Here is a 27,094-nt window from a genome sequence, read left to right on the forward strand (position 1 = left end):
GTGTCTCAGTGTGTTTATGTTAAAGGAACGTCTCAGTCGAGTGCATCTTCCTCCACAAACTGCGACTCCCCTTCTGATGCAACTACAACCGTCCCGCCGGGACTCTTCTTTTCACTCTTTTCTTCCTGAGGTCCTTCCCGAATTCCCATTTGCTCCCATTTGTCTTCTTTTGTTTTCTTTTACTCGCTTCCCTTCACTTCTTTCTTTCTCCCTCTCCTCCTTCCCCCCAAAGACAGGTGACCTCGGTTCATTCTTGCCCCAGCCGCCTTTTCTCTTCCATCCATTTTCTTTCTCAGTAAAAACACACACACACAGAGGTTAATCAAGGAAAGCGAGAAGGAGGAAATAGCAACCCAAGAGAAACCCAACTGGAAGCAGGACTTGGATGACAGCAGGTCAAAGAGCGTTAGAAACACGATAAAAGGCACGAGAGGGAGACGGTATTTGTGTTAATGTGAGTGCGTGTGTGTGTGTGTGTGAGAGAGAGAGAAAGCGAGAGGGATGGAGAGAGAGAAAAGAGGGATGGAGGGAGGAGGGGTTTAATCCTGCCTGGATTATGGTATAAACTGGTCCCGCAGAGCAGGAAGAGATACGCTGGGGAGAGAGAGAGAGAGAGAGAGAGAGAGAGGGAGAGAGGGAGAGAGAGGGGGGGAGTCCCACTATCGCTCCATCCTCCGTTCGGCTCCATCTCACTGGTGGAGGACGCGTGTCCCAGTGCTGCATGGTTCCACCATTCGGATGTGAGGTCAGCGGGAAAGAAGCCCTTCAGGAGGAACACCTCGCTCTCTGGCAACAAAAAAAAAAAAGAAAAGAAAAAACAGCGCCGGGCAAAGACAAAAGTTTTTTTTTGGTCTCCTCAGCATCCTTTGGACCCGAAGAGAGGCGGCATGGAGGAGAGAGGGTGGAGTTGGGTGCAGCAGTAATCGGATTAAAAGGTGCGGAGAGAGAGAGTTGTGGGAACATGGCGGGGCTCCCCTGCGACTCCCGGGGCTCGGATGTGACCTTTGACACGGGAGACGCCGGCTTCCCAGACTCCACGGCGTGCCGCGCTGACCAGCTGAGCTGACATCGAGTCGCCCGACCACAACGCGCCGCATTAGTTCTCGGTCACGTTTGGACTTTGCGTCCCAAAAGGGAGCGGTTTTTAAAGCCTCCGACCACATGGCATAGTGTGTAATCCAATCCGAGAAGTTCCATCTGCATTGATTTGGGGGGGGACGTATTTTAATCTCGCTGCAACCCGCTTTGCGGGCTCCAGCTTTTGTTCTTTTTGACTTGGCGTCGGGTGTCTCTGGACGGCGCACGGGGATCCTTTCAGGGCAAAAGTAGCTTTCAAACCTTCCCCCCCCCCCCCCCCCCCGGCCCCCGGCTCGCGGACTTCTGGCTCCCCGGTAATATCTTTCGTGAAGCCAAGTCGAGCCTTAATTCTGAGAATGCTTTGAGGATGACACGCGTTGGCCGGCGTCGGATGTCTCACCTGAGCTTCGTGGGTCCTCTGTGCTTTTCCTGAGCGGGCCTCGGACCTGTCACGGATTCTCCGCATGTCACCGAGGAGCCTTGTGTCACTTGGGCCGCTCGCTTGCCAGGTTTGCCTCTTCTCAAGTCTCTGCAGGGTCGGTAACTGTGAGCTCTTTTTCAGGCAAGTTGACAAAGAAGTGATTTGGTTATCCCCCTGTCCTTTCTGAATCAGGCAATGTCCTCCAGGTGATTACTCAAGTGGACAATCTACAGTCGATATTTCACGTAACGGTGTGTCACATCTCGGTGGCTCTCGGTCCGACGAACCCACAGACCCGGGTCTGCTCAGATGTGGAGATTATTTTGGTTTAACGGGCTGCAGCTTCAGTGTTCTGCACCAAAAAGCACTTCCCCAACCAAGCAGACGGCCTCCCTCGTTTTTTATGAGTGCACTGTGACCCGAGCACTTCTAATCTGACTTTGCTCTGTCCTAATTCAATAATGTTTCTCCCGGAGCCAGCGTGCAACAATCGGCGGGCCGATGCGGATGGTGGCAGCTGCGGGGATGGAGAGCCGGATCCGAGGATCGGACGGAGGTGGGCCGCGCGGGGGGAGGCCGAGGCCGATGCTGATGCTGCTGATGTGGATTATCCTCTCCAGCCCGCTGTGCCTGACGGTCGAGGGCCAGATGAAGCTCTCGCCAGAAACGTGAGTCGCACTGGAAAAACCCGAGTTTCTCACCCACTTCTGTCGGATTTTAATGTGACAGCTATATACTGTACAGTATATACAGGTTTTGTGAGAGACACTCCAGTATTCCATTATATTTATCTCGTAGGTATGTATTACATGTACTCCAAGGACTTTCACTTATTTGTTTGCCACTATGATTCCATCCCTTTTGGCGGCAAATACGAATGAGCGCGTCGTCCTTTATTTCTTTTTTTTTTTTTTTTTTGTTCAAGCCGCAGGTGTGGTGGATGAGCGAATGATGCTTTTTCTATTTTGGCTGACAGCTCCACACAGACACATACGGGCCACATGGGCACCGGTGAGATGGAGGTGCAGCAAATAGTTCGACAGCCTCTCGCCCGCTGTGAAGAATGATCAAATAGAACCATGAGGAAGATGAGATACCTATTGTTGTTATGTTATCTATTTATGCTTTGCTTACCTGCGGCGATTTTATCATTCGGAACTAATTGTGTACTAAGTAGGTCTGCAATATTAAGATATCATCATTATAAAATTGTCCTAGTGATCGTGGGCCAACTTTAACATCAAGCTTACCGGTGTGCTTAAAGCTTGGGGAGGTAACTCTGGGAAGAAAACGTTACAGTGAATAAGTGATCCAACCTTTAGCCTTTTTTTGTCAGAGCATATGATGTGTTGCTTGAAGATTGGGTGTAAAGGGTATTTAAACAATTATCTAAGAATTCTAAAATAGTGTCCATTACCCGCCTTAACTTTAGGGACCCCCTCACATAGGCTGTGAACCCCGTCCACCGTCTCTATTGATCCGTGCAGTCAAAGTTAAATATGTTTTTTTTCTTCCCCTCCGTGATACATAAAACAGTGACGTTGACAAAAATCAAAGTCATTTTTACTCTTCTTTTGATTTAGATTCATTTGCAACTTCCTTCCACATTATCTGTAATGTCCTTGTTCCAATGGTGTTATGAATTCTTTAAAACCGCGTCTCTGAAAGGTTCAATTGGTGTCAGACAAACTGAGCAATTCAAGATATTTTATCCCCCTAAACACAAAAATAGCTATTAAATAAGTATATTTGCAATGACTCATGATGCCTATTGTGTTATATCGTCTCTTCAATATTCACTTTGTGAGACAAATGGTTCGTTTCTCCCCCTCATTTTCCTTCTTCTGGGAATGAAACGCTGCGTGTGTTTGTTGTCCAAATACCAGACGAAGCTCTTTTCCCTGAAAAGCTTTCAAACCTCCTGCTGACTAAAAACCCCAACGGATCGATACCGTGCTGTCAGTCCACGATAGCCTATTAACAGTGTGAGTGTGTGAGCGTGTGTACGGTGGATAGTACAGTATACCGTGTTAGTTTTGACCTTACCCAGCTCAGGCAGCACCAGGACGAGGGAGCTCAGAGCCGCGGGTTCAGCAGGGGTCAGCAGGGTTCAGCCAGAGGCCCGACGTGCTTCACCTCCGCGCGGTGGAAGGTTCCTTCTGGTTCATGGAGGCGAGCCGCATGTGACCGGGACATTTTTAGGGGGAGAAGGTCAAATCCTTAAGCAACACGTGTGCAATAATCTTCGAAGACAAGCACACCTTTTTTTTCATGCGGACTATACCGCGACCACGGGGGGGGGGGGGGGGGGGGGGAAGTTACTTCCTGTGTTGAGTTTGGTCCTTCGTGAAGCTTCTTTCATCGGCCCGAACGAACCCGCAGTCACATTTTCAACAAGTGGAAACAGTATTTTAGGTACAGCAGAGACTGCTAGGTTGTAACTGTGTTACAACCCTGCCTGCTAACCAGCAGCGAGCTGGCTGCCCGACCCCCCCCCCCGTAGCTTGAGCCATCTGTCACATCCTGTCTACTCGCTCACCTCTATTAGCTCTCCTTGGCTGCGTCCACATGACGGATTTGTTTGAATTACTGCATGTTATCGAGCGCGGAGTGACCTCTCGACCTAGCACACCGTGAGCTTCTACTGTCACCAACGCTAATCTGTTTTGATCCGTTGTTGGTGAGTGCACGGCAACACGGTAACGTTGTGTGTCCCGATCACTACGATGCGTCTTTTATTAGCCCTCATTTCTCAGGCCATACACCAGTGAAATGATTTGGAACGGGGGTCATTTAGAAACGGGCTTCATCTCTTTCATCTTGAGATCTCTTCCTATTAAGCCGCTGTTTTTAAAAGGTTTGATAAATTGGAAATGAGGATATTTTAAGGAAGGGTCAACAGATCATTTTGTAATGCTTTCTAGATTATCTTTTGTGCTGCACTGATGTGGAAAAACTCCTGCGTACAGGCGGCTTTTATTAATGTACTATACAAGTGAACTGCTTTGCATTGGTTTCACAGACATTGCTAAAGGCCTTGATTATCTGTCCCTGGTCATGTGTTCTCCCCGTGCCGCAGGGTGCAGAAGTGGGCCGTGTCCTTTGGCAAAGAGATATCTGCCCTGTCCAGCAGATACTCTGGAGCTAAACTGCTGCAGAAGGTAAGCCATGACATCACGCACACACGGAAACACAGACACACAATGGCGCGTCTCGATTTGATGGATTTTGAGATGAGCCATGGTGCATTGTGCAGCAGCAAATTCCCATTTCGGGGGGTGGTGGTGGATTAAATCCCTTTTATAGATTATCCCTAACATATAGTACACAGCCACACCAGAGAAATGTATTGAGAGAAATACAAAGACAAGACATGTACTTACTGGTAAATAGACAGTTGGATGTGGAGCAGATGACATCATCAGATCAGACGGAGGAGGGCCTCCCCTCCCCTTCGCTCCGTCGTTGTCATGGTACCCTGACGGGGCGAACCCAGGTGCTGGAACCCAGAGAAAAGACAGTTAAGTCGTGGTAGAGTGTACAGGTTTATTGTGTCGGTGCGGCAGACAGGGACTTGGCTTGGACGAGGTCCGGGCTTGAGGATGGGTGATACCGCTTGGCTGGAGGTCCCCCCTGGCGTGCTCCTGAAGCAGTTTCCTGAGGCACGAGAACAAGGGTTAGTTTAAATAGAAAAGGCAAGGCAGGACAAGACAAAGCTTGGCTGGGGCCTGGCGAGTCGACGTTGAATGGCAACGAACTGACGACGGCACGGGGTTTTGCAGCTCCTTAAGAGGAGGTGAGGTGACGAGGGTGATTGACTGCAGCTGGTGGGAAGAGTGGAGCAGAGCTGGCGGGGGAGGAGTCCGACAGGGGCCACATGACAGTACCCCCCCCTCAACGACCGCCTCCAGGCGGTCCTGGACGCCGATCCGGGTTGGCACGGTAGAAGTCCTCGATGAGGGTACGGTCCAGGATGAGGGAGCGAGAGATCCAGGCACGTTCCTCTGGACCGTACCCCTCCCAATCCACCAGGAATTGGTGGCCACGACCCCGTCGTCGGACGTCCAGGATGCGATTGACCGTGTAGGCCGGCGCACCGTCAATGAGCCGGGCGGGTGGTGGGGGTGCGGAAGGCGGGAAAAGAGCGCTGTCTCGAACAGGTTTGATCTGGGAGATATGGAATGACGGGTGGACCTTGAGGGCAGCGGGCAACTGGAGGCGGACACAGGAGGGATTGATGACCTTCTCAATCTTGTACGGACCGATGTAGCGGGGAGCGAGTTTCCGTGACGTGGCTTGGATGGGAATGTTCCGTGAGGACAACCAAACCCTCTGACCTGGCTGGTAGGTGGGTCCCACCACCCTGTGGCGGTTGGCGGAACGGCAGTTGCTCTCCTTGGTGCGGAGGAGAGCAGCCCTGGTTTGGTGCCAGATGTCTTGGCACCGACGAAGATGTTCCTGAACCGAGGGCACTGCCAAGTCCAGTTCCTGGGATGGAAACAGCGGTGGTGGGTACCCGAGGGCGGCCTCGAACGGGGACAGTCCTGTGGCAGAGGAAGGGTGACAATTATGAGCATATTCGGCCCATACCAGATATTTCGCCCAGTCCGTAGTGTCCTGAGAGGCCAGGCAGCGAAGGGTGGTCTCCAGCTCCTGATTAGCCCTCTCAGCCTGCCCGTTGGATTGAGGGTGGTATCCGGACGTGAGGCTTACAGTGGCGCCCAGCGCTGAGCAGAATGCTCTCCAAACTTGGGAAATGAATTGAGGCCCTCGGTCCGAGACGATATCAGAGGGGATGCCATGGTGTCGGAAAACCTGTTGGACCAGGATATCTGCAGTCTCGGTGGCTGTGGGTAACTGTGGAAGCGGGATAAAATGGGCAAACTTGGAGAACCGGTCAATGACTGTAAATACCACAGAGTTGCCTTGAGAGGTGGGGAGACCAGTAACAAAATCCACCGCAATGTGTGACCATGGCCGGCTGGGGGTAGACAGAGGATGAAGTAGTCCGGATGGTGGAGCGTTGGAGGTCTTGGAGCGTGCACAAGTTGGACAGGCGGCAACATACTCCTTGACGTCTTTACTCATCGACGGCCAGAAGAAACGTCTGCGGAGGACGTTGAGGGTTCTGGTGACACCTCCGTGACATGCGATACGGGAGGAGTGGGCCCAGGTTATGGCGTCAGATCTGAGAGAGGATGGAACATAGAGTGTGCCGTTAGGAGGATTGGGGTGGTCCGGTTCCTCACCTTGGGCTTGAAGGACTTTTGTTTCGATGTCCCAGGTGAGGTTTCCAACGATGCAGGATTGCGGGATGATGGTAGTTTTGGCGCTGTCCTGGTCATCCGAGGAGCAATATTTACGGGAGAGGGCATCTGGCTTGACGTTACGGCTGCCTGGTCTGTAGGTTATTGAAAAGTTGAAACGGTCAAAGAACAGACACCAACGGGCTTGACGTGAGTTTAACCTTTTAGCAGAGCGTAGGTACGAGAGGTTTTTATGGTCGGTCCAAACGATGAATGGTTGGACCGCTCCCTCCAGCCAATGTCGCCACTCTTCTACCGCCAACTTGATAGCGAGGAGTTCACGGTTGCCAACATCATAGTTGCGTTCTGCAGGAGTGAGTTTCCTGGAAAAGTAGGCACAAGGTTTTAGTTTGCCGGACTTCTCTTCTCGTTGCGAGAGCACTGCCCCAACGCCAGAGTCCGAAGCGTCTACCTCGACAACGAACTGTCTGGCGGGATCCGGTTGGATAAGGATGGGGGCAGAGACGAAAAGTCTTTTGAGGGTGTCAAAGGCATCTTGAGCAGCCGGGTTCCACTGGAAGGTTCTGAGGGTGGATGTTAGTTGAGTGAGGGGGGCGGCGATAGAGCTATAGTTTCTGATGAATCGTCTGTAGAAATTAGCGAAGCCGAGGAATTGCTGAAGTTTTTTACGTGAAGTGGGGGTTTCCCACTGAGCGACGGCTTCGAGCTTGGCGGGATCAGGTCGGATACTGCCGGCCTCAAAAATGTACCCCAGGAAGGGGATAACGGTGGTGTGAAACTGGCATTTCTCGGCTTTAACGAAGAGCTGGTTTTCGGAGAGTCTTAGAAGTACACGACGGACCTGTTCCTGATGTTGAGTGGGGTCTTTAGAATAAATAAGTATATCGTCAAGATAGACGAACACAAATCGATTCATAAAGTCCCTAAGAACGTCATTAACTAAACGCTGGAAGACGGCAGGCGCGTTGGTCAGGCCAAAAGGCATGACCGAATACTCGTAATGCCCCAAGGGTGTATTAAAGGCCGTCTTCCATTCATCCCCCTCTTTGACCCGGACAAGATGATAAGCATTGCGAAGATCTAATTTGGAGAAAATACGAGCCTCCTGAATAGAGTCAAAGACGGAACTTATAAGAGGGAGAGAATACTTGTCTTTGATCGTGATTTGGTTTAGTTCGCGGTAGTCAATGCACGGCCTAAGCGTCTTGTCCTTCTTTTCGACAAAGAAAAACCCAGCACCAACAGGAGAGGACGAGGGACGAATGTGTCCCGAAGAAAGTGCCTCTTGGATGTACTTCTCCATAGCTGCTTTCTCGGGACCTGAAAGATTAAATAACCTTCCTTTAGGAAGCGTGGCACCATCGAGCAGACGAATAGAGCAATCATAGGGTCTGTGTGGCGGGAGAGAGCTAGCTTTGGCCTTACTGAAAACGGTTCTTAAGTCATGATAGCAGTCGGGCACGTTAGATAGGTCGACCTCTTCAAGACTAGGGCTGGAGGAGCCCTTAACGGGAGGCACAGCGGACTGCAGACAGTTGGCTAGGCAAAACACACTCCAATTGGTGATGTGACGGTGAACCCAGTCACACTGGGGGTTATGGCGCTGGAGCCAAGAAAAACCTAACACGACCGGGTTCTGGGGGGTGTGAGTGATGAAAAATCGTATGAATTCCCGATGATTACCGGAGGTGACTAGCAATACAGGCTTGGTGCGGTGAGTTATTAACGAGAGAGGTTGTCCTCCTAAACCAGCAGCTTTAACAGGAGCTTCTAGTTTTTCTGTGGGTAGCGAGAGACGAGAAACCACACTGTGGTCGATAAGGCTTTGTTCAGCCCCGGAGTCAATGAGCGCTTGGTGTTCAGAGATCTTAGACTGATGACATAGTTTGACAGGAACGACAAGAAAAGCTTTAGAAGAGGGTGTCGAGTCACCCACCCGCGGCCTGTCGTCTAGCGGGGGGTTCTGGAGTTTAAACGGGCCGTACACTGATTTACTTGGTGGCCCTGCTGGCCGCAGTAGAAGCATGCCCCCTCATCGCGTCGGCGTTGGCGTTCTTCGGCGGATAGTTTCGAGTGGCCGATCTGCATGGGTTCTTCTTGCGACGTAAGGGGCCGTTCAGACGAGGAAATGAGTGGAGAGTGGTGTGTCGTACCTTGAGTGGTCTTTACTGGGCTCTTGCGGGACGGAAAAGGGTTCTCATGCCGACGTTCACGTAGTCGGGTGTCCGAGCGGAGAGCAGCGCTGACGAGCTCCTCAAAAGAGTGGGTTTCTGGTTGTGTACATAAATGGTCCTTAATGGGGTCATTCAATGACTGGTAAAAGACCCCTTTTAATGCTGGGTCCGACCATCCTGCCTCCACCGCCAGGATCCTAAAATCGATCACATGATCATTAACGGGACGGTTGCGTTGTCGCAGGGCTAATAACTTACGGCCGGCTTCTTCTTGTCTTTGAGGGCGGTCAAACACCAACTGGAACTCCCCGATGAAGTGGTCAAAGGATAGGTGAGAGACGGGGTTGACAGCCAGAAACGCTTGAGCCCATTGTAGAGCCTTGTTACGCAGTGAATTGATGATGAGCGTAATTTTGCTGTGATCCGACTGATAATACCTCGGGGCTTGTTGAAACAGCAAACGGCACTGAAGGAGGAAACCGCCGCAGGCTTCGACGTCCCCATAGAACGGTTCGGGCAGTAGGCGGACGTTCTCCGGGTTCATGGCGGAAGGAGGGGCGGAAGCGTTGCTGGGAACCGGAAGTGAAGCTGCAGTGGGGGAAGTGGACATTTGACCAGTTAGATCCATTAATGTTTGTGTCAACCCATCTAGGCGTCGGAAGAGCTCTTGTTGGGCGGATGCAATCTGGGACAGAGCGTCGGCTTGGCGGCCCAGGGCGACGCCTTGTAGGTTGACGGCAAGACGGAGTCCTTCTGGGTCAGCTGGGTCCGGAGTTTGGTCAGTTCGTTCTGTCATGGTACCCTGACGGGGCGAACCCAGGTGCTGGAACCCAGAGAAAAGACAGGTAAGTCGTGGTAGAGTGTACAGGTTTATTGTGTCGGTGCGGCAGACAGGGACTTGGCTTGGACGAGGTCCGGGCTTGAGGATGGGTGATACCGCTTGGCTGGAGGTCCCCCCTGGCGTGCTCCTGAAGCAGTTTCCTGAGGCACGAGAACAAGGGTTAGTTTAAATAGAAAAGGCAAGGCAGGACAAGACAAAGCTTGGCTGGGGCCTGGCGAGTCGACGTTGAATGGCAACGAACTGACGACGGCACGGGGTTTTGCAGCTCCTTAAGAGGAGGTGAGGTGACGAGGGTGATTGACTGCAGCTGGTGGGAAGAGTGGAGCAGAGCTGGCGGGGGAGGAGTCCGACAGGGGCCACATGACAGTCGTCCAATGGGAGCGCGACTGACTGGCATAGATTTGCTGTACAACATCTGCACATGGCCCAGAGACCAATGTCATGACACACTTAATTCAAAAGCACATAAACAAAGCTCACACCACGTTGAATTTAAACGCCACAAATGCGCTTTCACGGCATTAAACGTCAAACAAGTCGAATTTGACCCTTTGTTCCCAGTTGTGTGACTTACCTTAGAGACTGACGGGGGGTGGGGGGGGTTATGCTTGTGTGTGTGTGTGTGTGTGTCTTTTGGTAATTAGGATGTACGCTCTTCCTCAGCATGCCACCCTGTAGAGTACCTAGCAGGCGCGCTCGCCATCTGCCCCAGACACACACACACACACACACACACACACACACTGTGAGACGTGCTTCTATACGGACCCATTTCTCTCCACAGCATACATGTATCTTTATTTCTGTCTATGCACGCATGTTTCTGTTCCACAGCACCTAATCATCCCCCAATATAGCTGTGCTAATCCCCAACCACGGATTTCTTCCAATGAAGGAGGAATGTTAGAGACCTTTTTTTTTTTTTTTTTTTTTTAAAACAATGTTTAGTTGATGGAAACCATTTTCCAGAGTGACAACCAATAAGCAAAGTGATGGTTGTGCAGGAGGAGTAGGAGTCATTCTGGTAGCTACTCGTTAGAAGTGTGTGCATGTAATGAAGGTGCCTCCTGTCTCCTGGTTGCACACTTTATCCTTTTATCTGGTCAGTGATGTGTAAAAACCGCCGAGTACATTAGTTTGAGCTCGGCAACAAGAAGCCATTAATCTCCCACCTCGGTCTAATCGATGGCTTTCTCGTTATCTGTGGAACATTTAGTGACTGTCTTCTTGCCTCAGTAAACCGAACAGGATATTGAGTTGCTTGAGTTTATATTTGAAGATAATACAGAAACTTTTGGAGCTTCTCCTCTGAAACTGAGAAGCATCATCTGTAATAGTAAAACTATTTTCAAGCTTACTTTGAATGACAAATACGACGTATAGTTTACTCCCTATTCTAAGTTATCAGAAGCTATTCACCTTTCTTGGACTCTGGCACCTGGGGATTTCCCCATCCACTGGTCTATCTCCTCTACAAATGTCACCCACATCACATTGTTAACGAAGGGTAAAGGCCGATGTCCAAATATATGTCCAGAATTCACTTTAAATACGTCGTCTGCCATCGCGTCTGGAAATGAACCTTCCAGTCCACAGGAATCCATTAGATTACAATTATGTAACTGCTTTAAGTCAATAGCCCAGTGAACAAACCCACCAGAACGATGCTTTACAACATGCACAGATGCCGGTCAGGAGGCGCCATGTGCAGGGGATGGTTTTCTTGTGGCGTCCCTCTGTCACACTGCAGATTAGATACGGGGGTCTGGGTATGACGTCACGGCTCGACCCTTGTGCGTGCTGTGTGTGCGTCTGTGTGTGCGTCTGTGTGTGTATAGTTATATAATACCAAGATCACTTCAATGATTATTTGTTTGTCTCTGTTTTTTTTTCTCCATTGTGACTCAGACCAAGATGGCGCATGCGATGTGAAAAAAAATACATGTCAAACGGGAGCAATATATTCATCTCTTTTATTTTAGCGCATGACCCTTTTCTCACGTTGTCAAGGGTTCTCTGCACGTTCTCCGCACCAGCTGTTAAAGAGCCAACTGTGTCTCTCTTTCTTTTGAAGAAATACAAGGATATCGAGGCGGCGGTGAAGATAGAGGAGGTGGGAGGAGAGGAGCTTGCAAAAAAGTTTGCCGAGGAGATGGAGGAGATGCTCGGGAGGAAGATGGAATCTGTGAAGGTACATAGTAAAGCGTTGTGTTGAAGCAAAGACATGTTGATCTGTTTAAATAAAGCTGTAGTTTTGGGTGGTAAATGAGCCTCCCTTTGGTTCACAGAGGTTGGCGGAAGCAGCAGAGGACGCTGACCTTTACCACGAGTACAACGAAACGCTAAGGGTACGTGACAGTCCTGCACCACTTCCATCACTCTATTAAAGGGGTTCTATCTATTTATTTGTGTTGAACATAAACACACAAAACCCTTTAATTGAAACAGTTATGCTAACCGAGGTTTTTACAGACCTCCCGTATGAATATAATTCTTTGCACATCTTTGATAGTTCATAATATAATAATCTTTTGGCGCCTTCTCCTTTACTCTTCTGTCTAGTTCGAATACTTTAACTCCATGCTGATCAACACTGTGGATGGCAATGGGAACCCGTTGGCACTGGGGGGGGACTTTGCTCTGGAGAAGAATGAACACTTCAATAAACTGCCGGTCAACACACAACTGAGTAACATACAAGTCCCAACTAACGTTTACAACAGAGGTAGAGACGTTTAAACACACACACACACATACACACACACACATATTGGGATGTACATCTGATTGCCAGGAGAATATCAACGTCTTTATTTCTCCCTCCCTCCATAGATCCAGATATTCTGAATGGCGTCTACATGTCCGAGGCTCTGAACGACGTGTTCATCGATAACTTCCAGAAAGATCCCACCCTGACTTGGCAGTACTTTGGCAGTGCTGCAGGCTTCTTCCGGTTGTACCCAGGTACGCGCACTCCCCTACGTCCAGGACCTCCTCCTCCCCCCCCCCCCCCCCCCCCCCCGTGCGTTTATCCCAAAATGCCTTTGGGTTGCACATTTTCTCTGGTGTGTCGTCACGGTGTCACGGCGCGACACGAAACAGAGCTGCGGGCGAGCGGAAGCCAAACAATGTACTCGCACGGGAAGCCGTCCGCCAAACGTGATGACTCACTCTCAGCCACAATATGGCTGCTGGTTTACTCTCTCCTGTGTGTGTGTGTGTGTGTGTGTGTGCGATATCATCCCTCATCATTTGACTGTCACGATCCATCCAAGCACCTGTCAACACGACCAGGTCAGCTTGCCCTTTGTCAAGCCTCCAAACTTGTCTCTGTCTGCAGGGATCCAGTGGATTCCAGATGAAAATGGCGTGGTCACCTTCGACTGCAGGAATAGAAACTGGTAAGGACACAGTCCTCCATCCTGACACTCCAAGAAGCGTCTGGCGATCGGGGACAACAAATCAGTCAGAGGCAGTTAGTGAGAAAGAAGCCTTTCTTTCTACAGCAGTCGTTCAGCCTCGTGAATCAGTGACTTGAACAACTCATCGCAGCTTTGAGAGAAAAAAAAAAAGTCAAAATCCGTGAGGGGATGTTGTGCTGGCGTAAGTCCTTTTGCTCGTGACAAATCAGTCTTTAAACTCGGGCGTCACTAATTCCACTAACGTCTCCTTTCCGAATCAAGTGCCTATTTACACCTGTGCTTTCCCTGCAAGTCCAATCGCTTCGGATGTGTCAAGAAGAGTGGAAGGGTTTGACTGGGGAAAAGATTACTGTTTGGTCATCGTACATCAAGTTCCAGGAAGCCAGAAGGAACATCAAAGGATCAGGCTTATACTGTTTCTGTCCTGTCTGTCCGTAGATTACCGGTTTCACTCCCCCGAGCGAACGTTTTGGTTCGTGTTGCGATGAAGATGAAGATGAAGAAGCCTGCCCCTCTGTCTCTCTTTCTAGGTACATCCAGGCCGCCACCTCCCCTAAGGACGTGGTCATCGTGGTGGACGTCAGTGGCAGCATGAAGGGGCTCAGATTGACCATAGCCAAACACACGATCAATACGATCCTGGACACGCTGGGGGAAAATGACTTTGTTAACATCGTAGCGGTGAGTGCACACGTCGTCGAACACTCGACCCGCGGCAGAATTTAGCTTTTTTTTTAGGTTTTTTTTTGGTTTTTCAGGATTTTGGCTGCGTGCAGCTCCACCACTCACAAATCAGTTTAATAAGCATGGTTTATCCTGGTATTACTGTGTGTGTAATCATACGGCCCCTTCAAATCCGCTGCCCTTAAGCTCTTTTTACACAGAAGTTAAAGCTAGACAGGTTCAATGAACTCACCGTGCAGTGAAACAAGTGCCAGAGTTTTAATACAGAAACAAAAAAGTTTCCCATCCCACTTGAATGTAATTTGACATACCAGTGAAAATATCCATAAATTAAATATATAACCTAAAAGACATGCTCATAAATACACACAACTTACATTATGACGAACACCGATGTTAACAACAGAACAACTCTCTGAAGAAAAAAATAAATAATTAATAATATAGCACCCAAATTATTACATAAACTTAATAATTGTTAAAAAGACTCTTTCCACAGATTCACATATGGACAGGAGCAAATAAGTGTAACGTAGTTAAAGGATTTGGTGATATTAAGGATTTAAGTAAGGGATTTGTTTAGGGATTAATTAAAGGGCAACACAACTTGAACCTGTTACCGTCATGTTGTCGTTCACGTTGGGTCACATATTTGTTTTTTCCTCTCCAGTACAGCGATTACGTCCGCTACGTGGAGCCCTGCTTCAAGGGCACGCTGGTACAAGCTGATCTGGATAACAGAGAGGTAACGCACGCACACACACACACACGCACACGCACACACACACACATAGTGGAGACACAAGATAGACAGCTAATTGATTCACCTAAACACTGCTAACCTATTCATCCTAGGCTGTTATCTCACTAATCCCCTAAATACATTATGCTGTCAGAGCGCCGTTTGTGTTCTTCTGGGTTTCTAAGAACACAGATATTTCTACCACTTCCTTCTTCGTCTTCAGTCTCCATCTCCTCTTCACCGTCTCCTTCACAAAAGCTTGTTTTTTTTTTGTGGCTCTTTTAATCCTCAACATCTCACCTTCTCTCTTTTTTTATTTACCAAGCAGGCGTCTAATATTATTCATTTCCCATTGCTTCCCCCCCCCCCTGCTTTATTTTCGCTTCTCATCCGTTGTCTCCGCCGGCCCGGTCCGCCTCCGTGTGAATGTCGCGTTGTGCGTTGGATGTGTGCCCTACTTTCACCCCCCCCCCCCCTTCCCCCGCCATCGCAGATCAGGTGAGGTCGCGAGGCCGCTGACAATATTAAGTAGGTCACGTGACCTGTCACCAGGGGATTTGATTGGTTTAATGCCTGGAGGCATGCTGTAACAGAATGGGCTTACAGATGTTGGCTGGCACACTTACGCATAAACTCATGTTGGCACAAACACATTTACATGACGACTCAGTTTTGTGGCTGTTATATAAGAGCTTCTACATCACCGAACAACAATTTGCCGTGCTTTGTTCCCACGTTGAGTCGGAATTAATTTGCCCAAACTTCCCTCTGACCAATGTGTATTTTTTAAAGTACTGTTTTTTTATAAAAAGAAAAAAAAAATACTTTAATTCCAGGGCCCGAAAATCGAATTGATTGTTCCCAGACTCTCCCATCGTCATGATTGACTTGAAGTACATGGTCTCACGTCTTGATCAATTTATTGTTATTACGGAATACCTTCTATGGAGGAAAGTGAAAATGAAGATTGCAAAAATTGTTACAGAAACATCCTTTATTACATTTGGCTATTGTTCATATGAAACAACACCAATAATTTACAGTTACAGGATCTACAATTCAGTTAAGAGTCCCTCAAAGGCTACGTCTATCTTCACAAGGGTCCCACTCACAACAATATGTGTGTGTGTGTGTTCTGTATGTAAGTGTTGATTAAACCTCATTGCCTCAAAGTGTTTGCGGGATTTTGTCATATTTGGTCATTGTGCCACTGAGCCGTGAAATAATCCTTCCTCTTTGCTCTTTGACTCGCTCTGATATGATCTCTCTCTCTCTCTCTCTCTCTCTCCCTTTTTTCTTTCATTCGCCAAGTGACAACTTCTGTTTCCATATGTTGTGTGTCTGTCTCACAGCACTTCAAGCTACTGGTCGACGGGCTTCATGTCAAAGGCGAGGGCAAAGTAAAAAACGCAATGAAGGAGTCTTTCAAGATCCTCAATGAGGTTTGTGCAGTCCGAGCAACTGCTGCATCTTAACCAGACTTCACAGCTCCGTAGTGAAACACTCTAACGACACGTTTGTGTGTGTGTGTGTGTGTGTGTGTGTGTGTGTTTAGGCTGCAGCGCTAGGCCAGGGCAGCCTGTGTAACCAGGCAATCATGCTGATAACAGACGGAGCCATGGAGGACTTCCAGAGTGTTTTTGAAGAGTTCAACTGGCCGGAACGACGGGTACGACTCACGGACACGCACACAGAATAGTCGACTGCCAGGACAACAGCGTAACGCACAAATCACTGACAGTCGTTATTTAAAGCTGCTTCTCACCCCTTCTCACTACATACTTTATTGTCTGCCCAGGTTCGAGTTTTCACCTATCTGATTGGACGGGAGATGACGTTTGCTGAAAATGTGAAATGGATCGCCTGCAACAACAAGGGTAAAAAAAGGGAGCGATCGGTCAAGAGTCATGCAAAACGTTTGCTTAATTCAGCAAAGGATCGAGTCAAGGATTTGAAAAAGACTTCAGTGAATTGCTTAGTATTGAATAAAACAGGAGGTCCGCTGGCATTCTGTGTTGTGCCCAGGTGGTGCTGTTTGGGCCTTGGTATCAGGTGCTGCCCTCTTGTGAATTACATGGGGTCATGCAGCAGCTCAGACCTGAAAATAATCACATTTATCCTGCTCTGTGCACAGCGAAAATCCCTGACTAAATACCTGATTATCAACAAAGATACACCGCGAAGACAAACAATGTCACATGTTCGCGTGTGACTCTGTGTGTAATCGGTAACAGGTGCACTCCCTTCTGTTGCGTGAACTGGCACATGCCTCTGCCAACAACAAAATGGCTGCACAAAATACACACACATGCTCTTTTTGCAAAAGCCTAAAAACAGTTTTGGTTGAGGGAGCTTGTCTACCTGATGGTATCCACAACCTAAACTGCTGTGGAGGCATCGTGAAAATGGGGAAAGCGTTGCACACATTTGTACCTGGCAGTGCTTCAGCAGCCTGTTGTCACTGAGCAGCAGGTATCCCATTGACGTCATTGTTTCCCAGTTGTAGAAATGCCACGAACGGCATACTACGCCAAGCTGTGAAAACATATGAAAAGCCCGGTGGAAATGACGGGATGTTCAAGTGTGGTTGTTTTTCTACATTTGAAACGGCTTAAGGTTTGTTTGTTTTTAGAATGCAACGCTTTCTGAAGTCGGATGAATAGGTTTATTAATCTAAATGTACAACCCAAATTCCAGAAGCAGAAAGATTTTTAAAAAAAAGGGATTATGGTGAGAATTTCCTTTGATCCAGTTATTTCATCTTAGTTAAGGGACACAAGTGTCACGCATGTGTGCATTTGTGTGTGCTGCAGGTTACTACACGCACGTCTCCACGCTGGCTGACGTCCAGGAGAACGTCATGGAGTACCTGCACGTTCTCAGCCGACCAATGGTCATCAACCACGATCACGACATCATCTGGACTGAGGCCTACATGGACAGCGTGGTCAGTCTGCTCTGTCGCACTCAGTTGTCTTGCTTCAGTGTTACCGAGCTCATGTGGTCACAAGGTCATGCTGGTTTAGGATCTGTGCTGTTACTTTAGCAAGTGATCCATTAAAGTGCTGGAAAAGTCCCCTACGGATGTCTCACATGGGGTATTATTTATTTCAACTATGAGAGAGCTGGGTGGTTGCCAGGTTCTTATGAAGCCATTTTCTGCAGCGGTTATTTGGGCAGAAATGGGTTGGTGTTTATAAAGCTTTCGTGGTGTTCTCTGTAGTTTCTAGGATGCTGCTAGAAGATTGAATTGATACTTAGAATGACGTACCTTCCCAGTCTTGGCGGACCACTATTGGACCTGAATTAATATGTGCAATAGTTAATGGCGAGAGACAAGTATATATTCTTTCATCCCTTTGAAATGTGCCATTAATTACGCATTTTTTAAAATAGCTTGGAAGTTAAGTTCGCCCACGGTTTTTTGAAGTACCATTTAGCTTGTGTGTGAAACCGCTAAGGGAGCAGCATAATACGACCCTTTCTTCACTTGCAATGTGATCTCCTAAATATACACATACGGCCCGTTGTAATGTGGCTATCAACACTGCCAGCCGAAGTCAATGCCAAGCCAATTTGCTCAATCAGAAATTACTATAAAATTCTATTTTTCCTTGTTTTTAAGTGCATCTTAAGCTACTTCACTGCCTGCGCCTTTAGTTAAAATCCCTCCTATTATTTCAGTGCCGGTTTCCATCTGTACCGTGCCCGTCATATGTGGTCATTGCCATTTCATGCTTGTTGTCGTCTTTTCTTTCATTTTCACCTTCAGTTCCCCACCACAAAAGAGGTAATCGTGGAGCTGTAACTTTTCTTTTTTGAAGTAGCGCCGTTCTTGATAAAACAAATAGAATACAGTATGTAGTTTCTTTGATATCTGTCATATAATCAGTTGCTTCTTTATGTACAGTCGTTGTCCTCCGTTGGTTAAAATGTGAATGTAACCTTAGTTAGCTAGCCTAGATTAGTCGATGCTCTGTGAAATACTTTTTCACCTGAAATCGCTGGAAAAGGTGCTGCATTCATTGTGTCCGTTCTTCATGTATTCATTTACAGCTGTTCAACAGTCAGGCCCAAAGCCTGCTCCTTATGACCTCGGTGGCCATGCCTGTGTTCAGCAAGAAGAAAGAGACTGTAAATATTCATTTTTTTTCAATCACTAATGATACAATTAGCCTCAAAAGATGCCTTCACAAACCTGCTGTGTGTCTCCTGTAGTTGTCACACGGGATTCTGCTGGGGGTGGTGGGGACGGATGTGGCCTTGAAGGAACTGATGAGATTGGCCCCGAGATACAAGGTACAAACCACCCACAGCGTATGTGCCCCCCTCCTGAGTGACGTTTGAGTCGTGATATAATGTCCGCTGTGTCTCTCCAGCTGGGCGTCCACGGTTACGCTTTCCTCATCACCAACAACGGCTACATCTTGTCTCACCCCGACCTGCGCCCTCTGGTACACAAAAACATTGCATTGTGAATGATTGCAGCTGAGAAACACGATGTGTGTGCAATTCACCTAAGCCGGATAATATGGAGTAAGACTCTTTATTTATGCGACAGTACAAAGAGGGGAAGAGGCTAAAGCCAAAACCCAACTACAACAGCGTCGATCTGATGGAGGTGGAATGGGAAGACACCGAGGAGAAAGTAAGCCCAACGCAAAACACATCTCTGTGAGCTGCGCTGTCTGTCATTGTGGGTTTGCGTGGAGACAGGCGCTTGCTCAGTGTGTGACGCTTGTGTTTCAGCTGAGGACCGCCATGGTCAGAGGACAAACGGGGACCATGGCGTTGGACGTGAGAGCATCCGTAGATAAAGGAGTGAGTACGCTGGCTCTTTGTGTCACACGAGTAGAGCCTCTCTTTCATCTCGTATTATTCAGGTTTTTGTGTCTTTTTTTTTTCTCCCCCTCTGCTTTTGCCATCATTTACGTCCGCTCTGTCCCACCCTGTGTCCCTCACAGAGGAGAGTGATGTTCCTGAAGAACGATTACTTCTACACCGTCATCAACGAGACGCCGTTTAGGTTCGTCTGATCGCTTTGACAGGATCAATTAAAGGGTCCAAGTCTTCAATTATCCAACAGAGCAGCATTCGCCTACCTGCTCGAAATGATTAATATAACGTAACAAGATGTATTTTCCTTCTGTCAGAAACAAATAACTTCTCTGTATTTGACAGTCTGGGTATAGTGCTGACTCGAGGATATGGACAGTATATCTTCATCGGAAACGTCTCTGTTGAGGAGGGTAAGTCTCTTCGATTCTTTGATATTATCCAGATGTTCTTACTCTCTACTGTGCCTTTTTGATGTTTATATCGTTGTTATCTCAGGTCTTCACGACTTACTGGCTCCAGACCTGACCATAGCCAGTGAATGGTGAGATATCATGGGATTCCGTCCATGTGAAGGGGTAGAAACTCCCACTGAGAGTCCTTCATTAGTGTGGTGTGTGTCCTCGTAGGACCTACTGTGAGACGGATACTGACCCGGCCCATCGTAAGCTGAGCCAGTTGCAGGCTGTGGTGCAATACCTCACTGGCAAAGAACCAAATATGGAGTGTAAGTGGACCCTTTTATCTCAGCATATCAATTATTTGTATGTGCACAAACCGCAGATTCAGGTTGAAAAAAAAAGAAACCTTAAATATTTATGTCCTCAATGTTTGACCTCAGTCCTTGGTGTGATTAATACAATCTCTTTTGTTCTATTATATCCGACAGGTGATCTGCAGTTGTTGCAACAAACTCTATTTGATGCCATGGTCACGGCTCCCATGGAAGCCTACTGGACCGCGCTCATGCTCAACACCTCTGGGTGACTGTTAACACGCAAACATTCTCAATTAAGACATGAGCTTTTTACAGGATTGATCACTTTATCACAAATATCGACCCTTCTATCTGCTCCACCTTCCCCTTTTTGCATGGCTCACTCTCTTCTCTCTCTCTTTCAGCGTGGTCGAGGGGGTAGAAACTGCATTCTTGGGGACCCGTTCGGGCCTGATGAGGTTCCAGAGATACGCTGGTGTTGAGAAAAGAATTGGCAAGTGAGTCAGAACAACGGCACATCAAATTATTATTGTCCCCAACCAACAGGTTTTACGTTGTAGTAAAATAAGTCTTTTTTAATTAAAGTAAGAGGAGAGTTCGCCCTCTGGTGGTTGACAAAAGTGAAGCACCTGTTCCTTTGTCTTTGTTTAAGGTTACTTTTATTCCTCCACAGATCTTTCCTGACCTCCACAGACATGGAGAATATGTTCACGTTGGACCATTTCCCAGTGTGGTACCGCCGAGCGTCCGAGTACCCTGCCGGACAGTTTCTTTACTACATGCCAAGACAGGAGACGAGAGGTAAAGGAAATACTGCTACTCAGCAAACGCGCGTTCAAACACCCTCCCACGGACAGACGATCAGGAGCTTCATTGTGACAAAGTCAACAGCTACTTTCATGATGTTTATCATCACATCACACTAACACTAAACTCCATGTGTGTATGTAGTCAAGAAATGAAAGGGAGAGAAAAGATGAGATTTCGGAGCTTGACAGCATTTCATTTTTCTTACTGAGCGCTGCTTGAATGAAATTCATTTTTAGTGAATCAAAGGATAGGAATTTGAATGTAATCTTTTCTGAGTGGCACAGACTTAAATGCAATTTTGCTGAAATATTCAGCGAGAATGAGGCTGATAAGTCCGCCCCTCCCTGAACACTCAGAGGTTCAAATTGGAATATAGTTTGTTGAGTGCTTTTCAAACTCTTAATTGTTTCCCCCAGGGTTAAAAACATCACACATCATACAACAGCTGCCGAATGATGTGCTTAATCTACACAGGATTTAAAACCCTGACAATGTGTTTGGATATTTTAACACGTCGACACTTTAGAAAGTTCGAAGCTCAATTTTGAGATTGTGTTTGGCGCGGCCATGAGAACAAACGGCCTCGTACATGTTTTAGGTTGATGTTAGATACAGCTTGTTGTGTTCAGACATATTCAGGGACTATGAGGCCGACTATAGCGCCACCTTGAGCGAAGAGGAGGTCGAGCTTGAAGCGGAGGAGGGTAGAGGAAAACTTTTACGTCTACTAGGCATGCCTCCTGGCTCTACCCTCCCACCCAAAAGCCTGACCAATGCCTTTTGCTGTTTGCTTTTTCTCTTCATTGTCATTCCTCCTCTTCTCCTCCTCTCTCTTTTCCTCTTGAGGCACGAGCATGCAATGGAAGTATAGGAACTCCCTTTGGAGAAGAACCTCGTCCTGTTGCAACATTATGATTCACACTAAGAAATCCCATTATGTCCTTAAAGTGTGTTGGTCACACTTGCATGCTATAGTTCTGTTTTATAAAATACAATTATGAATAAATGAAATACAAGCACGGGGAAAATCAGAGTACAGACACAAGATACCTTTGTCATGAGTGTAGCAGCTTCCGTACTCGCTTGCGTAACGCTTACAATATTAATCGGGCTGGATTCTGGTTTGCTGGACACGACGGCTGTGAATAGACACAAAGGGGATGAATTAATGACTTTATTAAGGATCACGTTCTGAGTCAAACGCAATCTGCTGTGGCAGGAAGCATACAAACGATGCATTCATTATGTTAGAGCATAATCCGTTTTTGTTCTGTACTTCCTGCCCCCCCCCCCCCTGTGCATGCGTATTCTTGTGCACGCAGAAGGACCTTTTATGTGTCCGGGATGTGCCCGCATGCATCCTGGCTTAACACGTGCATTTATTGATGAAGTTGTGTGCATTCCTGCTGATTGCGTGTGTTGCTCCACCAGCAGGGAGGATAGTCATCGCCACCACGGCTGTCACTGTGACGGTGGGGAAGAGAACTGCCATCGCAGGAGGTAGGACGACCACTTTTGTTTCAGTACACGCTCTCTCCTTTTTACACAGATTTAGAGCACTTTAGTGCCTCTTTTTTTTCTTTTCTCTGTCTTTTCTTGCCTCTTCAAAGGGTAAAACTGACGGCTTAGTCGGTGACATGGAGTTGGCTCACTTACAGCATCACTTTGCAATCAGCATGATGAATTTGAATTCATTTGGGCATCTGAGCAAGTCCAAGTGGGCAAACTTTATCTGTTAATAATTCAAAAGGTGCAGAAAAGTAACTAAATGGATCTTTTTTTTTTTTCGGTCTACGTATTTTTAAGGTCAAGAATGAACCACACACACAAATACGTCCGTGTCAGTGACCTGCTGATGTGCCAGTGCAGCTCTCATGCTGACCATGAGAATACCTGTTTCCTTCACTAGCCCCTAATCCCTCAGAGGAAACGGTTTATGAAGCTGTTGATGCCTGGGTGGTTTTTGTCTCAGAGTTCATCATCTTTGGCCCTTTTTGCACCGCTTGCTGCTGTTTGTGTTGCTGCGTCAGACACACTCCTCAGCCCCAATCACCCCCGAGAGTGTCCTCGTGTCTTAGTGGACGCCTGTACGCATGCGGTGTCTCGTCATCCCGATAGAGAGGCGGGGGTAGGAACACGCGCCGAACAACACAAACCGTGGGTTTCCGCAGCTTTCACAGAAGTTGTCTTCGGTGTGAAGATCATGTGACACTTGGAGTTGGAAAACAGAGAGCGCATGGAGAAGCGAGAGAACGAGTTCAAAATAGATGTTTTTCTCTCCTTCCAGTCACTGCTGCTCATTCTTAATTCATTAATCCTTTTTGTTCAGGAACTTCAATATCACAGTGTGTCCGATCCAGAGATGTTCTATCGCCCACGTTTCTTCTTGTGACGTAAAAGCAACTTAAATCACTATTACATCCACCACGGAGGGAAAGACGACATCAATGTTTTATGCACTTGCCCACTTTGAGTTTCTTCAACACACCCTCGCACAAAGCTACACACTCACACACTCATTAAGTCATTGTGTCTCGCCCCTTGATGCTCTTCCTTACCCCCTCACACACACACACACATCTCTCTTTTCCTAACCTCTGTACTGCTGAGCTGTCGGACCCGTCTCCCTTCCCTTCACTTGCTGTGTCTCTTTTTCGCCCCCCCTTTCTACACTTTCAAAAAAAAAAAAAGGGTTGCGGTTGCACTTGTAGCCACAGAGTGTCAGCGTTTGTCCGATACAGAATCCCAGCGAGTGCCTCCGGGGCTTTCTAACGGATCTGGTGGCAGGTGATTGAAGGCCGAGGATTTCGGCATTTCAGACGCCGATCCGAAAAAATCAAGAACTACAAGAACGGTGTGTTTACACCCCTTGGAAGGCTCAGCGTGGATCAGTGTGGCCTCGTGGCAGACGTGACAAGAATGTATGTAAATAAAGCCAACGCGCTTCCAAGTGACTGAGAAGCAGACGGGGGAGAGAAAGGGAAAAAGAAGAGCGAGCAGGGAAATAATGAAGGATAGAGAGAGGCATATGATACGGAGGAGGAGGAGGAGGAGGAGGAGACGAGGACAAAAATGAGAGAGAGGAAAGAATGGGCGGCGGGGATTGTGGGGTGGACACAATAGACCAGACGGAGAGCAAAGGATGAAAGAGGGCAGAGACGAGAAGCACCAAAAGGTGAAAACACTATAGCAATGATGGGAGGAGAGGCGAAGGTAAGATAAACTGAGACAAGATAAGTGAGCGGAGAAGATGAAAAAGAGAGAAAGGTGAGAGGTGTCAGAGGGCAAAAGACAGATAATGAGATACAGAGGAGCTGATGTCATAACGGATTCACGCTTTTCATTTAATCCTGTGTTCGGAGGAGAATTTTACATTGTTTAACGAATATTAGTCACATTTAAATCTGACAGAAAATGTAATGCTTCATTAATTTATATTCTATCCAGCACATATCTTAATAATACTGTGTCCGCCTTTGATGGTGTTGAAATAATATCTAGTTGTCGTAGTTGTCTTTCAGTGCTTGGGAGGGCTCTGGATTTCATTTTGACATAAGTGTAATATGTTTTCATTCAAATCCATTCGTACCGACCGCTAGCGCTTCAGCGTCCCCATCACATCGCCATTGTCACGGCCACAGTCGTTATGGCAACGCAAGGCGCCATAGGTTATTCGGGGCAACGCACACGCCGTTTTCGAGGCCCTCAGTCATCATGGCTGCTGCACATTTTACGTAACAAACTATAATTTATTTTTCTTTGCACACACAGGCTATAGGAACAGGGTTTTTTTCTGCTAGCTAAGATACTTAGCTACCACCAACACAAGAGCTGCAGACCAGGGCTGAGAGGACAATGGTGCCACATTCATAGACAGAGTTTAGCCATCGCCTTTTTCTTCCCCCCCCCCCTCTACCACTTCTTCCTGAAGAGGCTGATTATTAATTTTTACCTGAGCGTCTTTGCTGTCACTTGCATCAGAGAGGTGAACGCTGTGGCAAAAAGTGCGTTCACACTTCGTCTGCAATTCAGGATCCAGTATGTCTACAGAGTTATGTGCATCTTGACATCAGAACAGCTCAGTATCCAACAAATATTTTCACATGCAGCTACTCTAAGGGGGCGGAGGGGGGGGGGGGGGGGTCCTCTTTAAGGAGTTTTATAGTGTTCATGAAGGCAGCATTTGTGAAGGTGTCGAGGTCAGGGTGTGTCTTTAATAGTAGTTTCTCTGATCTCACGTCCAATCTACTACAAGGCTTTTGAATTGACAGCATCATTATAATATCGTTTTGGGATATTGTAAAATAAATTTTAAAAAAATGCAATCAACCCCAACATCTTGAAGACACAAATGTTCTGCCCGAAAGTTATTTTAGATCGGCTGCATAATTGAATATTATTTGTAGGATACAAAACAGAAAGAAATGGTCCTGTCCCTCACTGTCTCTCCCTGATAAACTGTATAAACGAGGCATTATGCAGACGCTTTCGTTCTCAATGGCCAAACTCTTTCTATGCGGAAACTGTGACGGCTACTGAAACACAAATCAATAAAACAAATGAACAACACACAGCTTTTCAAACTAAAACAAAACATAGAAGTCATGAACACAACGAAAGACGCACATCATACAGTGGTACAGAAAACTGTGAACAGTCACGTCAAAAAAAACATTTTGGGGATCGATGGGCCAACACACCATATTAGACTAGTACAATGATAGTTATCTGCATCATACCCAGGTATAAGATAAAACACTATAAATATAGGTTTATTCCCAGCCAATGCTAAACTGAGAGGGGACAACGGCTCCCCCTGCAGGGGACCAATATGCAATGACAGCCAGGTTCTTGAGACTCAGTGTCATCACTGAGGGCGAAACATCTGAAGCCGACGTGAACAGTTCAGTGCGCGAACGAGGACACTTGAGCAAACACCATGCAAAGCAGACAAAACCTCATCTGGTGAACGAGGGAGCGCCAAAGGATTCCTCTCAAATATGGTGACGATTACTAAGTTTTTAACAGAAGGACTCTTTGGCGATGACGTCGTTTTTGTTTTTTCGTGTTGTGGTGACCAGCCATTGCATATTGCTGACCTTTAAGGGAAGAACACAAGAGAGCTACGGTACGGGGACACGGGGGGATGGATGAGAGGAAAGAAGGATGTGGAAGTCTTTTAAGAAAGTGTGACATACTGTCCAAAAATATCACCGGATGGACAAAGGGAAGGGGGCGATAAAAGGATGGGGAAGAGGGGGGGGAATTAGCAACGTTGTTTTATTGAATGCCTCGTACGTTATAATCCCTTTGGGCAAATCGTCCGTTTCAGAGAGAGAGAGAGAGAGAGAGGAAGGATGAGGGCAAGGGAGGCCAGAAGGAGATCATGTTACGGAAATAAAGTGCAGGATTCTGACGTTTTGTAGTCCTTGACTCTGAGATAGTGCTTCCATGCCAGAGTCACAAACAGTTCCCTCTGAGGGGGTGAAATCAATCTGAAAGTGAAGTCCGTGGTCCTCTTAAGCTCAATAAGCCCACGAAAAACAAGTGTGAGTTGATAACAAACCACAATAAGTGGCTTTTAATCCATCCATATAATACCCATCATCATATCATCATGTAAGCAAGAGTCTGAGCGAAAAAAAGAAAGATACAGCAGAGTGAAATTCCAGTTCAAATGGTTTGTTCCCTACTGAACTAAAGTGTAGAATCCCCAACAGAGCTTAGAGGATGTTATCGGTCCAGAGAGAAACAAATCTGGTCCAAATATCCAATCATTGTCTCTGACCTGGTGCGTTGAATAAGTCCAGCCATCCGTGATTGATTATTTACTCAATCGGTTTCCTGTAAAACGCCTCGTGGGACACGAGCCTCGAGACGTGGATTCTACAAACGCAGAGTATCCTCTCTGCAACAAAAGAGAGGGCTTTGAGCATATACATTTTAATTTAACGGATTCTTTGGGACTCGGAGGGGGAAGCGAGGGGTCCGGGTTGTGGTCCTGGCCTTTTTTTTCTTCTTCTTTTTTTTTTTTTTTTTTTGCACAAACTACTGGCAATGGAGACGTTTGTGTGTGGAGAGAGAGAGAGAGACACAAACACA

General features: G+C 47.3%; 1 protein-coding gene across 3 annotated transcripts in view; it reads left to right on the plus strand.

The window, feature by feature from the left end:
* The first annotated feature begins 1,355 nt into the window (after positions 1-1,355).
* The window catches only part of cacna2d4a (calcium channel, voltage-dependent, alpha 2/delta subunit 4a), a 65,572-nt gene continuing 39,833 nt past the window's right edge, over positions 1,356-27,094 (plus strand). Inside the window, exons 1-28 of one of the 3 annotated variants that reach the window (XR_009942864.1) lie at positions 1,357-1,586; positions 1,979-2,166; positions 4,578-4,659; positions 11,855-11,971; positions 12,069-12,128; positions 12,343-12,505; positions 12,613-12,744; positions 13,121-13,181; positions 13,733-13,883; positions 14,557-14,631; positions 15,981-16,070; positions 16,184-16,297; positions 16,427-16,505; positions 17,442-17,575; positions 18,685-18,762; positions 18,847-18,927; positions 19,008-19,082; positions 19,190-19,276; positions 19,378-19,449; positions 19,593-19,654; positions 19,810-19,877; positions 19,963-20,008; positions 20,094-20,191; positions 20,354-20,447; positions 20,587-20,679; positions 20,856-20,983; positions 21,622-21,696; positions 22,427-22,492. Coding sequence is in view for 1 of the 3 variants with exons in the window: in XM_037460354.2 (XP_037316251.2) it covers positions 1,542-1,586; positions 1,979-2,166; positions 4,578-4,659; positions 11,855-11,971; positions 12,069-12,128; positions 12,343-12,505; positions 12,613-12,744; positions 13,121-13,181; positions 13,733-13,883; positions 14,557-14,631; positions 15,981-16,070; positions 16,184-16,297; positions 16,427-16,505; positions 17,442-17,575; positions 18,685-18,762; positions 18,847-18,927; positions 19,008-19,082; positions 19,190-19,276; positions 19,378-19,449; positions 19,593-19,654; positions 19,810-19,877; positions 19,963-20,008; positions 20,094-20,191; positions 20,354-20,447; positions 20,587-20,679; positions 20,856-20,983; positions 22,424-22,492 (2,542 nt within the window). In the remaining 2 variants the exon portion in view is untranslated. Of the gene's footprint in view, positions 1,587-1,978; positions 2,167-4,577; positions 4,660-11,854; positions 11,972-12,068; positions 12,129-12,342; positions 12,506-12,612; positions 12,745-13,120; positions 13,182-13,732; positions 13,884-14,556; positions 14,632-15,980; positions 16,071-16,183; positions 16,298-16,426; positions 16,506-17,441; positions 17,576-18,684; positions 18,763-18,846; positions 18,928-19,007; positions 19,083-19,189; positions 19,277-19,377; positions 19,450-19,592; positions 19,655-19,809; positions 19,878-19,962; positions 20,009-20,093; positions 20,192-20,353; positions 20,448-20,586; positions 20,680-20,855; positions 20,984-21,621; positions 21,697-22,423; positions 22,493-27,094 lie in introns of all 3 variants that reach the window. The other 2 variants (XM_037460354.2, XR_009942865.1) reach the window with 2 other exon arrangements.

The sequence above is a fragment of the Pungitius pungitius genome, chromosome 2 (assembly GCF_949316345.1).
Source record: "Pungitius pungitius chromosome 2, fPunPun2.1, whole genome shotgun sequence".
NCBI classification, from domain to species: domain Eukaryota; kingdom Metazoa; phylum Chordata; class Actinopteri; order Perciformes; family Gasterosteidae; genus Pungitius; species Pungitius pungitius.